Below are 15,307 nucleotides of genomic sequence, written 5' to 3' on the forward strand. Positions count from 1 at the left end.
TGATGAGATCACATTCTTCTCACTACATTAAACGCCAAAGCTAGCTGCACAAATACAGCTACAGCAGCAGATGGCTCAGCCCCAGATGTGGCAGTCTTTTCCATGGCTTCCTCCATCCTGATTCCACAACCTTGGCAGGGATGGGACCCTTTTGATACCTTAAAGACTCACATACTGGTACCTCAATTGATGCCGCCACCCTGGACTCTGACAGTGGCCCGCAGGTCACCTACAGCTGCAAGATCTGAGGTTATCTGGATGAGCTATAGGACTTGGATGACTCTTAGGGAGACCTCCCTCGCACATCTCGTCCTCTTTCCCGATAAGACAATAATGCTTCCTCCACCAACTGTGGGGGATGACTTCAAGTCTTTTCAAGACTTATACAAAAGGGTGGATAATACCCTCGACATCTCATTGCTCGAGGTGCCTGAGACAATGTTTGTGGAACAAACTCACCAACATACTGCAGACCTTACCTTCATCGAAGATTGCACTGCCAGTCAATGAGGCCATATTGGACCCAGCAAAAATTCTATGGCAAACGCCAGCATCTATCACCCCAACATCAAAAAGAGCAGACAGGAAGTATTATGTCCCAGCGAAAGGGACTGAATTTTTGTTCATGCAGCCACCACCTAATTCCTTAGTCATTGATGCAGCCAACAACAGAGGCAAGTAAACACAATATAAATCCACCCCTTATGACAAGGAATGGAAGAGGGCAAGTCATTGAGGATACTCACAGACAACGCTGCCTGCATGTTTTACATAAATCGCCAAGGCAGGGTGAGATCAAATACCCTCTTCAGAGAGGCAGCAACACTATGGCAGTGGTACATTCACCACCACATCACCCTATCTCCCAGACAACCAAAACATCACTGCAGACCATCTGCCACGTATTTAATCAAGCAATACAAATGGGAGATTCATCTTCAAGCCGTATATATGTCTGCCTCAAGTGGTGTTTTGTGGAAATAGACTTATTTGCAACATTACACAATACCAAATGCCCCAAGTATTGTTCCAAGGTGAGGTTGGGCAAGGGCTCCATGGGGGATACCATGATGATCAGTTGGGCCCACAGTCTCTTATATGCCTTCCACCACTTCCTCTTCTTGGCAAAGTCATTCCATCCTCACAGGAGGAATAACAGGTAGTTCGATTTAGGGTTTTAATTTGAAATACCGGGTCTCTGCCGCGTGTAAACGCAGGCAGTTAGTCCGGACTTGTAAATTTCAAAAATGGTGACCGGCCGGGAATATGTAAATCAAGCATGGGATATTTAAATCCCGGGCTTGATTTGCAACTTCAAATGCCTACATTAGCCTCCCTAATTCGAACTAGGGGGCTAGGGTAGACATACTCTAAAGGATGTGCAAAATCTAAATGACTAGGAGAGGCTGCGGGATTTGGGCTTATTTAGTCTGCAGAAGAGAAGAGTGAGGGGAGATTTGATCGCAGCCTTCAGCTTCCTGAAGGGGGTTCCAAAGAGGCTGGAAAGAGGCTGTTCTCAGTAGTGACGGATGGTAGAACAAGGAGCAATGGTTTCGAGTTGCAGGGGGGAGGTTTAGGTTGGATATGAGGAAAAACTATTTCACTAGGAGGGTGGTGAAGTACTGGAATGGGTTTCTTAGGGAGATGGTAGAATCTCCATCCCTAGAAGTTTTTAAGTCTCAGCTTGACAAAGCCCTGTCTGGGTTGATTTAGTTGGGTTTGGTCCTGCCTTGGGCAGGGGGCTGGACTCAATGACCTCCTGAGGTCTCTTCCAACTCTAGGATTCTATGATTCGATGTTGTTATCTTGTTCATAGCCTTCAGAGAGAAAGCAAAGTGCAGACACTCTCTTACCAGTTGGGACTATTATAGTGTAACTTCCAGGAGCAATGAAGCTTTAAAGCCAGTAGTCAGGAGTGAGTGAGTTGCCTGAGGATGGTGATATGTGGGAGCTGGAAACTTTTAAGTGGGTGCTTTTGAGTGACCATTGAAGGTGAGTACAGGTGCAGTTGCCCTGAAACTTTGATCTTTTATTAAACAAGGTAGTTTGTTGTGAACCTGGTTTTCCAGGTAATGCATGAATATGCTGCAGATATTGTTAATCTCTCTTAGATCAATATTGAACATTTATTTGAGAGTTCAGGTTAGAGAATTAAAGCCATTCTGTTTTTGGCAACTAGGTCTAATTTAAAGTTAAAACTGAAATTTGAATAGGTTGAAAATCGTTGACCTAGTAATCAATAGCATGGCTACATCCACAAATCCAAAGTTTTTGATCTATTGAAGGAGTCCTGCATTCTGTACATATGAGCCTTGCTGTGAATTTGTATGCACATACTTGCATTACAAAGGCCTTAATTATAATTATTCACTCTTTTAAAATGAGTGCTACGTGCTGAATAAAATTAGCACACTGTGTATATACTGTAGTAGGTACTTCTTGTTATGCTATTACTATATAGATCTAAATTATGGGATTTATAAAAATATGTAAACATTTATATGGGAGTCCTAAATAAGTTGTATCATATTGTACAAAATACTGTAATAAAAAGACAGACTTTGATATGACTTATTTTAAACATATAGTAAAAGTAAAGGGTTTTTTTTCCCCCATGTCTGCAGGCTGTGCATCTGGCCCAGGCAAGTTTCCAGATTGAAGCCTTTGGTTCCATATTCATCCTTGACCTCACATTGAATAAGTAAGTGTATGATTCTGGGTTTCTTTGTTTCCTGCTATTTGTGGACTGTCTCTTTGAAAATAGAGCACTTTTTTAAGGGAGAGGGCAGTAGCATAGGGCAAGTAGAATCCTGTGAGCTTTGGTAAACTACACCACCACCCATTAATATACTGCCACTTTGATATATTGAAATATGCGTGAAAGATGGAAAGCTTGCCTAAATTAGGTGTATTAATCTAGTTTTCTTTAAGAAACGATATGTTCTGTTCTTCAATACTTTCATGTAAAGATGAAAAATAGAAATAGAAATTTTAGTTTGGGTCCTAAGGAATATAGATGCTCACTTCTGTTACTGAGGGGTGTTTGACCTCTGCTCTGCCCCTTACCCCTCACTCCACCAGTTCTCCCAAGCCCCCACCTTTGAATAGTGGCAGGTAGGAGGCACTGGGAGGAAGAAGGAGAAGCTGATCAGTGGGTCCTCTGGCAGGTGGGAAGTGCTGGTGGGTGGTTCTTCATCCAGAAGTTGGTTCCAAGTTGTTCTTGTATCCTGAAGGGACAGCAAATTAAATCCATATAGAAACTCATTTACAACTGGTGTTTTATTTCATTGGTAGGTAAGATTAGAGGTATAAAGCAGCTTTAATTAGAGACTCAGCTTCTGTCTCATTCTTTTCAGTTGCACTACCTCTACCATATCTCCCCAACTGTGGCAATACGTTGACATAAAAAATGCTGCTGTCTGTACTTCTAAAAAGAGTATGTGTGTGTCTAGAGTGTAGACTACAGGAATTTTTCGAAAAAAGTGGCCTTTTTTTGAAAAATCTTTACTTGCATCTAGACTGCTGTAAATCAAAAGTAAATTGAAATAACCCGGCAGTTTTTTCAACCATAGAAAACCTCGTTTTACGAGGAATAACGCCTTTTTTCGAAAGTGCTCTTTCGAAAAAAGGTGCTATGTAACACAAACTGTGCTTTTTCAAAAGAGAGCATCCAGACTGCTTGGGTGCTCTTTTTCGAAAAAGTGGCTTGCTTTTTTGAAAGTACTGGTGGTAGTCCAGGCACTCTTTTGAAAGAGGCTTGCAGTCTAGACATAGCCCAAGACTCCTATAGTGCCGAGGTTTGCCACTATATGTTGCGATATAGCTGAGGGAAAAGAATGAGGGAATAAAATAAGTATTAAATATGCGATGAACAGAATTCTGTAAGCTCTGCACAAAAAATGCATACACAGCTTGTGCTGTCCTTGAGAATGACAGTGTATTTTTAAACAAAAATGAATCAGCAGAAATTAGTATTTTTCAATATTAAAGAAGTATTGCTCTCTTCTTGATGTCGAGTTAAGTTTTTTTTCGGTTAGTCCGTTAGCAGTTTTGAAAGTTTTTTGAGATGTAAAGGTACAAGGTGTAATGTTGCAATTGTATCAAATACTGGGTTATAGAGGAACAAGCTGTGGCTTTTGAAAATTTACTGAGTCACTATATTCCCATATCTGTTGCTTATTTTTACTCAGCTCTTCTGATTAAGATGTTTTGTTTTTAAAAGTGAACTGGAAGTCTTTTTATCTGCCCACAGCTGAATTTAGAGTTAAATGTTTTTCTGCAACTAAAGCATTACATGGAACTACATTTGTTATATTTTTTCAACCTTTGCACCTTCACCTTTAAAATGTAAAATGGCTAAAAAAAACATATGAGGACATTAGAAGGTGGAGCCAGGGACTTTAAGCGGCAGGCAGGGTGAAGGACCAGAGAGAGGAAAGAAAGCCTGGAGCCTCATGGGAGTTGATTAAGTACTGCTGTGTTTCAGCCACAGGAAGAGATCCTAGTGCATTATGGAAGATGGAGTGCCTGGGCAGTGGAATAAGAACTAATTCAGGAGGATAGTTTGAGGAAGGACAGTGAACTGCAAGTCACACAAGGAACTTCATTGGCTCAAGTGGCTAGAGAGATTCATGTTGACCTGAAATGAAACATTTTGATATAGGACTGTCAAAACAAAAAGTTTTACTATTTTGACTTTTTTCTGAATTGGGACAAAAGCTAATGACATTATTTCCTGCATGCCAGAAATTCCAGTTTTAGATTCGCTCCATGTATCACTTTGCCTTTATATCCAGACACAAGTTAAATACTCTGGAACTAAAGGTGTTAAGTATCGAGTAACTGACTAATCGCGTACTCAATACAATTTGCATCATGTACATGATTAATCAATAAGGGGCTGCTGTGGCTCTGCAGTTTGTCTAATTTTCTGTACATTAAAAGTATCTTTTTAAATAATAGCTATGTTGCCGAAAAGTAACTCGAGCAACTCAGTCATTGGATCTATAGATTAAAATATGTTTTTATGAGTTGTGTAAGTTCAACAAAAACAAGTTATATTGGAATATATAACTAAAGTAAATTCAGCTTTCCACAGTCCTCAGAAGAGAGAACTTGCCATTTTTCCATTCCACTCTAGAGCACAAGGAGCCTGATGATGGATAATGGAAGGGGCTGTTGAATCAGTTTGAAGGAAACAAAGCACGTCAAACAACTAGTATTTTTCCATCTAAGATATAGAGACAATTAAAGTTTCAGGCATGAACAGAGTATAACTGCTTCCGTAAATTACACAAGAACAGTGACAGGCCCCTTTCTGAAGGAATTAAAAATCAGTTCAGTGTGATGGGGAAGCACCTGCTGATGAGATCTGTAAAGCTATCTGTATGCTTTCCACAGCATCATCTAGTCTTCACATCTTTAAAAGGCACATAAGTTGGACCTGATTTAATTTTCATATGCAGCTTTTAAAAGGAGTGTCCTACAAGTTTTTTGTCGAAGGTTATCAAGAAAATAAAGAAAAGGAGATAGTGCTCATTATTATGCTTCTTGTTGACTTATTCATGCCCATGTCATGAGGATTGGTGAAAGATTTAGGCTAAAATTGTGAAAAAATCATAACATTTTTTCACAAAATTTCATCTGAAAACTGTGCCTCCTTTATGTGCTTCAACGTCTGCTTTGCTGTGAAATTTGACAACATGACTAATTTCAAAACTAAAATATGAAAATTTCACTTTTTCTTGAAATGGATTCACAATTTCCCTCTTGGAAATGACTGCTGCTTGAAATAGGGCCACTTGTGACATTTTTGCAAAATGGGGCCAACTTTATGTTCATAATGAAATATAAAAACGTATTTCATGAAGTCTTTTTTTTTTGGAGAATATTTTGCCCATTTTTGTTTAGATGGGAAGGGAAAATGTATTGTTTAATTTCTTTTCTCTGATAAAACAGCTCAGTCAGTGTGAACATCTATGTATGTAGCAGTTAAAGAGCAATAGTTATACACGTTGAATCTCCTAAATCCGGGACTCTTTGGTCTGATAACAAACCACGGGTGTTGCTGGATCAAAGAACCCTGGATGGAAGTGGGAGCCCCAGCTGGGATTGGTGGCCGCAGGGAGCTCCAGCCAGTGCTAGCGGCGGCCAAGGAGAACCATGGCAGTGGGGCCAAAAGCAGAGCTGGCGGGGGGGAGAAAGAGAGGGGGGAAGGTGGGCTAGGAGTCCAGTGGTAGGGGACTTCCTCTGGTCCAGAAAATTCCCTCATTTAGGACCAGTTAGGTCTCGAGGGTGCCGGACCTGTATGACCAGTTCAGCTTCCTTCTCTAAAATCTACCCCCCCAAAAAATAGTCATTAGTCAAAATTGGTGGGTTCGATCTAGGGCAGAGCAGAATTTGTTTGTAAAATTTGAAATGAATAGGGCTAAAACATGTGGCCAAAAAGTAGAGCTATTTAACATAATTCCAAAATTGTTAGTAATAAACCAAGTTGTAGCAAAAAAACAAACCAATCAATCAAGTAAACAGAAACAACAACAAAAAAGAACCCCCACCAACCTCAAAACAAAACAAAAACCTAGTTGTACTGGATTCCTCTTGCTGAAGGCTATTGATTAGGATCACAATTTGGTATTGTGTTTTGGCAGTTAGCGAGAGAAACTTAAACTCTTATTTAAAATAATTAAAGTGTAGCCCTGTTCTGTAGAGGGACAACATTTAAAATATAATTAGATTATGAAGAAGGCTTCTCAGTGTAAAAGGAATTTTCTTGGTAAAAATGCTTTGGGTATTTTCTCTTTAGAAGATGCATTAAAATTCTCCCAACTCCCTTTTTCCTCTTCAGAAATTAGGCTACTTGCCTCTCCCTGCAGACATCCTTGGGCCCATAAGGGAGGAGCTCTGTGGATCTGTGTGCATGTTGTATGAACGATCTAGGTGACAGGAGGTTTGGTGGAAAAATCAGAGGAACAGTCCCTTACTTCCTTTGACTTATTGAAGTCGATAGAAGGAGAGAACCTCCGGTTACTTTCAGGAATCTCACCAGTCTCCATCCCCTGATCTTTCACAGTTTCACTGTGGGCAGTTCTCCCATCTCTTGAACCACAGAATCACTTGAGGAAAGTTTGTTTGATCCCACGTGAGTCTCGATAAGCCCTTTTTTTTCTGAAGTCTGTTTTGAAGCATGGGTGAGAAAAGGCTGATAAGCTTTGTCTTGCAAGAAAGGGCCAGGTGGCCCTATTTTGTATTGAGGTGGGGGATTGATAAGCTTGTTTTGGATCACCAGCGGGGAAGGGGGTTTTGAATTGAGTTGGGGTTATACAGGTTTCAAACTCTTCAGTGAGATTGTTCCACATGAGAACTGTGTTCCTCTGCAGAGTTGCAGATCTTGCCATTGTATCATACTTGCACTTTCAACCAGCTGTCAGAATAATGATATAAACCATCCATGCACAACTTCATTATAGAGTGATACTTTGACAGAGTAGAAGGTGACTTAAGTTATGTTTTAGCTAGTATCATCTCCTTTTGTACTAAGAGTAATTGGCACCAGTGGGGCAAAATAATCTAATTTGCAACGAAGAACCTTCATAATTCATCTGTGCCTATCTGAACGAGGTAAATTCCATATCCCCCAAGAATCTATTACATAGCATTTCTCTCTCTCTTTAATTCTTCTCCTTGTTAAAGCATTCAAAGTTATATGTTTTCAGTTTAGTATCATTTTCTTAAATTATACAGATAAAAAGGAGTTTGATTTTTCTGTTACTTGAATAAAGTAGTAAATGCTATCTAAATGAATGTGCAATCTGTGAACTGTTAGTCAGTTAGTGTATGCTTATCTAGTATCTTTATGTATGTTGTCTGGAACAGATTACAGCAGAGTTTTCTCTTAGTATTTTTATCATCCATGGTTTGAAGGACTTTTGTGTTGTTACTTTGCAGTTCAAGAATAGTGCTCTTCATAACCTTCTGTTATACTGGGCTAACAGAGCCATTGATCAATTCTATTTTGAACTAGTGGGAGGGATGTAAGAAGCTAAACCAGGAGTTAAGTAAAAATTTCTGTCTTAGAACATTTTAAAGATGAGGTGAGATAGTGTAGTCATTTTTTTGCTGCCAGAGATGGCACAAACTAGGGATGTTAGTGATTAGTCGACTGTCCGATAAGCAAATGCATATTGGATAGTTGAGTAGCCACTTGACTAGTTGCTTCCCTCCCTCGCCTCTATCAGAGAGAGGCAGCAATGGGGGGGGGGGGGGGGAGGAGCAGGAGACAGTGCTAAGGAGAACTGGCATTAAACCAGTTCCCCCCAGCACCATCTCAGCAGGTGGCAGGGGAGGCAGAGGCACAGTGGGGAAACTACATGAGCAGGGACTGCTTCAGTCCCAGCTGGCGCTGGTTCCCACTGCAGGTGCTTCTGCTTTTGAAACGTTTGCAAATGTCTGCATTTGGTGCTGTGTGGAGGTTAATGTCTTAGTCCTAATGGGCATTACTTCCCAGGTGGTTCCAAAACTGTGCTAGGGATGTTTTCCACCAGCACGAATATGCAAAAGCAGCATTCTAGAATAATTTCAGTTACTGATAAATAGCATTTCTTTCTGTAGTGTTTGCAATATTCCTTCAGAATGTTCTTAAAATGTGTGACTTCAAAGAAATCTATTCTTGTAGAACAGTTTTTTGACTTGCTTCCACCTGTTCAACACATTTGCTAAAGTTATAATATGAGAAATATAATATATATTGATGTCAGTGATTTGGGTTATCATCAGACAATAGACAGAAACTGTCCACTCCACTGGGGGGCTCTTACTCCATATCTTTAACCGAGTTCTCACCCTTCATAAAGGAGGGCTATGAAGTGTAAAATGTTTGCTTCAAGAGCATCCCTGAAGGTTGCTCTGGATACTGCAGGATGTGCAGCTACAAGGGTTATGCCCACCAGCATCTCCATGTGAGTGGGGGTCTTAGCAGTCTTAGGTTTGCCTTATGAGATCCAGCAAATCATTCAGAACCTCCCCTTTGAAGGTACATTCCTCTTTTTGGAAAAGATGGACAAGAGACTTCATAGTCTTAAAGACTCAAATGCTACACATAGATTTTTAGGATTCCATACCCCAGCCACACAACATAGGCATATTGCACTTCACAGTCAGACCCACCCTTATGTACCTCATGGCTGGCTGTCAGGAGTGGCCAAGAAGGTGAAATAGGAACAGCAGGGCTTGGGCTAACCCAAATTTTCAGCAAGCCATAAGCAGCAGTTTTGAGGGTATGGTCCAGAACAACATCAGTTATACTTTCAGATCTACTCTACCTTACTTTCTCATCCCAACTATCTCCTTTCTACTGTGCTTGGTCCCAAATTACTTCAGATTGTTGGGTTCTATGCAAGCTAGAGCAGGGATATTCCATCTAGTTTCCCTCCTCCTACCATTTCACCCCCTTTTCCTATCCCTGTTCTGGGACCCTTCTCATGAGCAACTCCTAATTTAGGAAGTGCAAGTTGTCCTATCTCTAGGGACAGTAGAGGAGATTCCTCCAGAAAACAGAGGACAGGGTTTTACTCCAGCTATTTCCTAATTCCACAAACCAAGGGAGGGCGTCAGCCCATTCTAGACCCAGGACAACTCAATAAATTCATAGGGAAACTCAAGTTTTGCATGGTTTTCTGGAATCTATCATTTTCCCTCTGGATCTGAATGACTGGTATATCGCCCTCAACTTGAGGGATGCGTACTTCCACATCTCGATTTATCAACCTCAGAGGCAGTTCTTGAGGTCCATATTACCCAACAAGCTCAACTAATTCATGGTGCTCCCCTTTGGCCTATCCTCTGCCTCTCATGTATTTGCGAAATGTGTGTCAGTCAACACCTCTTTCCTCGCAGGCGACAGGTGCAGGTCTTGCTAAACCTGGACAACTGGCTCATCAAGGGCCAGTCCAGGAGTCAGGTAGAGGTCCAGGTGATCCTTTTCAGGGTCATTTTCAACAATCTAGGCCTCCTCTTCAGCATGCCGAAATCCACTTTCTCCCCAGTTCAGAGGATAGAATTCATCAGGACAGTCCTGGATTTGACTCAAGCAAGGGATTATCTCCCAATGCAACAGTTTCAGACCATGGTTGCTATTATTTAAGGACCCAGAAGTTTCCCCAAAGCTACAGTCAAGGCTTCCTCAGACTTTTAGGCCTCCTGGCTTCATGCACAAATGTGGTATGGCACGTGAGACTAAGATTCAGACCTCTTCAATTATGCCTGGCATCAACCTACCACCTGTCCTGAGACAAGCTGGACAGCCTGGTTAACATTACCCCCTCATGGTGCTGGACTCTCTTCTTTGGTGGCTCAACCTGCCATGAGGGCAGGGGACTAGACTTGATCTCTTGAGGTCTCTTCCAGTTCTAGTATTCCATGATTCTATGAACTAACAACAAATACGCTCTGGAGTCCCTTTTGTGACACGACAGCCCTCAAAAATCATAGTTGACAGATGCATTGGACTTGGGGTGGAGAGCTCACCTGAGAGGCCTCAGAACTCAAGGTCTTTAGTCTCTGAGGGTATGTCTACACTACCCTCCTAGTTCGAACTAGGAGGGTAATGTATGCATACCGCACTTGCTAATGAAGCCCGGGATTTGAATTTCCCGGGCTTCATTAGCATAAGCGGGGAGCCGCCATTTTTAAATCCCCGCTGCTTCGAACCCCGTGTAGCGCGGCTACACGGGGCTCGAACTAGGTAGTTCGGACTAGGGTGCCTATTCCGAACTACCGGTACACCTCGTTTCACGAGGAGTAACGGTAGTTCGGAATAGGACCCTAGTCCGAACTACCTAGTTCGAGCCCCGTGTAGCCGCGCTACACGGGGTTCGAAGCAGCGGGGATTTAAAAATGGCGGCTCCCCGCTTATGCTAATGAAGCCCGGGAAATTCAAATCCCGGGCTTCATTAGCAAGTGCGGTATGCATACATTACCCCGCTAGTTCGAACTAGCGGGGTAGTGTAGACATACCCTGACTGATTGGCTTTTCACATAAACATCAGGTAACTTCCATATACTTAACTGTCTTTCATAAGGGCAAGGTACAACTCGGGTTGCACCTGGCCGCCTTGCCCAAGATGATATCCCAGTTTCTCTTGGGACAAGATATTATCCTCCTGGGTTTTTACCTGAAACCTCACACACTGGATATCTGGAGAGCTCTTGCGTTCCACAGTGAGTGCGCTAAGGCATTTGGGAGAAAACCCAGCTCTTCTTGGTGACAGCGGACTGGATGAAAGGTCTTCTAGTTTCATTGCTGTGCATTTCATCTTGGATCTCAGATTGCACTTGCTACAAGTTAACTAAGATCCCAGTGCCAGCAGTCATGGCCCGCTCAGTGAGAACAAAGGCTTCCTTAATTGTGTGCCTGACCCAAATTCCAATCTAAGAGATCTTCAGGGTGGCATAGTAGTCTTCAGTACATATGTTTACTGCTCATTATGCAGTCAGCCAGCAGGCCAGAGATGATGCAGCGGTTGGTAAAGCAGTGCTCCAATCAATGATTCCTGAACTCTACCTTCCGGGTGTAATAGTTTGGGAGTCACCTGTGTTTGAATTGATGTGAACACTTAAAGAAGAGACAGTTACTTACCTTCTCTTAACTATTTTTTGAAATGGGTTGTTCATGTCCATTACAGTACTCACCCTCCTGCCCCTCTGCCAGCAAGTAGGAACCGAAGTGGGAGTCAGGCTGGCAGTGACATATTTAGGCTGCCATAATGATGTCTCTCCAAGGGTATGTCTACACTACAAAGTTAATTCGAACTAACAGCCGTTAGTTCGAATTAACTTTAATAGGTGCTACACATGCAAACTGCTAGTTCGAACTTAATTCGAACTAGCGGAGCGCTTAATTTGAACTAGGAAAACCTCATTCTATGAGGACTAACACCTAGTTTGAATTAAGTAGTTCGAATTAAGGGCTGTGTAGCCACTTAATTCGAACTAGTGGGAGGCTAGCCCTCCCCAGCTAGCCCTTCCCAGCTTGCCCTGGTGGCCACTCTGAGCACCACCAGGGAAACTTGTCTGCCCCCCTCCCGGCCCTGGAGTCCTTAAAGGGGCATGGTCTGGCTACGGTGCCCGTGTCAGATGCAAGCCCGCCAGCACCCAGCCAGCAGACCCTGCACCTGGCACAGCACGAGCCAGCCACCCGCTGCCACCCAGCCCTCCGCCTCTTCCCAGGACCAGGCTGGCGGCTCCCAAGAGCCTGCCCGGGCCCACAAGAGGCGGGCGCCCGCCTGGTCTAGTGCGGACATCGTGGACCTCATCCACGACCTCCGCACTAGGCACAGGAAAGTGGCCGTCTAGGGCAGGAGAGCTGCCAGCCTGGCCACCAGGAGCAGGTTTGCATGAAAATCAAGGTGGTCCAGTGAGACCCCCGACCCTGAGCTTAGAACATAAAAACATAAGAACAGCCATACTGGGTCAGACCAAAGGTCCATCTAGCCCAGTATCCTGTCTGCTGATAGTGGCCCACACTAGGTACCCTGGAGGTGATGGACCGAAGACAATGACCAAGCCATTTGTCTCATGCCAACCATCTCCAGCCTTCCACAAACAGAGGCCAGGGACACCATTTCTACCCCCTGGCTAATAGCACTCCATGGATCCAACCTCCATGACTTTATCTAACTTCTCTTTAAACTCTGTTATAGTTCTAGCCTTCACAGCCTCCTGCAGCAAAGAGTTCCACAGGTTGACTATTTGCTTTGTAAAGAAGAACTTTCTGTTATTAGTTTGAATCCTGCTACCCATTCATTTCATTTGGTGTCTTCTAGTCCTTCTGTTATGGGAACTAATGAAGAACTTTTCTTTATGCACCCTCTCTACACCACTCAGGATTTTATAGACCTCTATCATATCCCTGCCTCAGTCTCCTCTTTTCTAAGCTGAAAAGTCCCAGTCTCTTTAGCCTCTCTTCATATGGGACCTATTCCAAACCCCTGATCATTTTAGTTGCCCTTTTATGGACCTTTTCCAAGGCCAAAACATATTTTCTGGGGTAAGGAGACCACATCTGTACACAGTACTGAAGATATGGCGTACCATAGTTTGATACTTCCCCTCCTCCTTCTTCCCCTGCCTTCCCCCTTACAGCTCCCTCCTCCCAGGTTTCCCCTTCCCCTCTCCCACCCTCTCTCTTTCCCTCTCCCACCTCCTTTTCCCAGTCTCCCCAGAGGTTACTCTCTTCCCCCCCCCCCCCCCCCAGTTTCGTTAAATAAAGAGAGTTTCTATTTTTTAACACACGTGTCCTTTATTTTTTACATCAGGAAGGGGGGTTAGGGAGGGGTAAGTGGAAGGAGGTGAGGGAGGAATGGGGTACGAGCCCCCAATGGGGAGGACTGGGGTGGCTCCTCGGGGTGGAAGCCTTCCTGCAGCCCCCGATTGATTTCCCCCCCCCCCCCCCCCCCCCCCCCCCGGATGGCAGCCTGCGTCAAGTGCAGCCGGGCTGATGGCCGAGTGCTGTGACGTGCCGAGTGTGGGCATTCAGGGCACTCCAAGCCAGGACTGCTTTGCTGTCCCTCATCGAGTTAGACAAGCGAGCGGGGAACCCCTGAGAACTGTCTGTCCGGAGTGGGGGTCGGGTCCTTTTAAGCACAGCCCTCGGCTAGCCTGAGATAGCAGCTCCACGCTCTAAGTCCTAATCTGATGCCCTGTCGGCACTGCTTCCGGCCATCCTTAACCTCGGTTCAGGGTTCACTCAATGTGGACATGCTAGTTCGAATTAGCAAAATGCTAATTCGAACTAGTTTTTAGGTCTAGATGCACTAGTTTGAATTATCTTAGTTCGAATTAACTAATTCAAATTAAATTAGTTCGAATTAGTGCTATAGTGTAGACATACCCCAAGAGACTCCTCAGCCAACCCCTCAGGAGTTGCTAGAGGAAAAGTTTGTACAAGTGACCCACGCACACACCTGTTTGGAATGGACAGGAATAACACATCTCAAAGAACAGTTATGGGAAGGTGAGTAATTATCTTTTTCTTTGGGAGAGACAAGCCCCCTTTTTCCAAGTTCTCCTCTTCTTCCCTCCCCAGGCTCCTGCCCACTTGCCTCTGCTCTTAGTAGACCTTTCTGTATGCTTGTAATGAGAGTCTAAGGAGTGTCTCTGAGAGCCTTACCAGCTTCTCGAACCATCATTCCTGCTTTGCTGAGATAAATTACTAGATTATCACATTCAGACATCTTTTCTGCACAGTAAATGGAAAAAATGCGGCTTTCACATTTATCACTGGGATTTTGTTTTTTGTAGCAAATTTGGAAACTGACCATGAACATGAATATACCTTTAGGGTCTGAATATACCATTAGGGTCTGAAGCAGTATGTAAAGCACTAGCTAAAGCAGCATTTTTTTTAGTAATGTGGAAAATTTAAAGGGTGACTGTTGACCTTGCTTGCACACACTTTAAACATGAAAGATTCAGTTTCCCCTCTAATTTTAATGAGTTTCTTTATTGCGCACATGTGTAAGCTATTTCAGAGGCTGTGTCGCTATATGCGACTGCTGAGCAGCAAGAACTTTTCATATTTTGAAAGACTAGAAGACCTTTCTGCAAGGCAAGAACTTTCTCAGATTTCATTTTGGCAGAGTTTCTTTGCCTTAATCAGTTTTAGGGAGAGTCTAAACTGAACAAAATGTACTGAAAAGAGGATAGCTAGAAAAAAGTGTCTTCAGAGGATATGATGTAAAGACCTGAATTAACATTACTGGTAATATTTGAAATGAAATACAGGCAGTCCCCGGGTTACGTACAAGATAGGGACTGTAGGTTTGTTCTTAAGTTGAATTTGTATGCAAGTTGGAACAGGTACATATTGTAGGGGAAACTCTAGCCAAACATTTCTCCTGAGCTCAGTTTTATTCTCCCACACCTCACTTCCCTCAGTCCTTTATTCTCAAGCTGAGGTGTCTGCTGAGAAAAGCCGCTCCGCATCTCCCTGGTCTGCTGGGGAGGCGTTAGCTTCGCATCTCCCTGGTCTGCTGGGGGGGCGTTAGCTTCGCGTCTCCCTAGTCTGCTGGGGGGGCGTTAGCTTCGCGTCTCCCTAGTCTGCTGGGGGGGGATGCTAGCTTCACGTCTCCCTGGTCTGCTGGGGGGAAGCAGCTAGTGCGGGGTTGCCTCACCCCGTTTGTATTTAGGGATCCGATGTAAGTCGGATCCATGTAACCCGGGGACTGCCTGTATTAGAAATATGTGGGTTTAATGTGAGACTGCACTGCAGGAGCCCCCAGAGGTGGGGCTGTAGTCGAACCCATGGCAG

General features: G+C 43.6%; 1 protein-coding gene across 7 annotated transcripts in view; it reads left to right on the forward strand.

Annotated features, from left to right (window-relative positions):
- ADAM23 (ADAM metallopeptidase domain 23) overlaps positions 1-15,307 on the forward strand; it is a 184,872-nt gene that overhangs the window by 24,178 nt on the left and 145,387 nt on the right. For all 7 annotated transcript variants that reach the window (XM_075934339.1, XM_075934346.1, XM_075934341.1 and 4 more), the window contains exon 3: positions 2,625-2,701. In XM_075934339.1, the coding sequence (XP_075790454.1) occupies positions 2,625-2,701 (77 nt within the window). The remainder of the gene's footprint in view (positions 1-2,624; positions 2,702-15,307) is intronic.

The sequence above is a fragment of the Pelodiscus sinensis genome, chromosome 7 (genome assembly GCF_049634645.1).
Source record: "Pelodiscus sinensis isolate JC-2024 chromosome 7, ASM4963464v1, whole genome shotgun sequence".
In the NCBI taxonomy this organism is placed as follows: Eukaryota; Metazoa; Chordata; order Testudines; family Trionychidae; genus Pelodiscus; species Pelodiscus sinensis.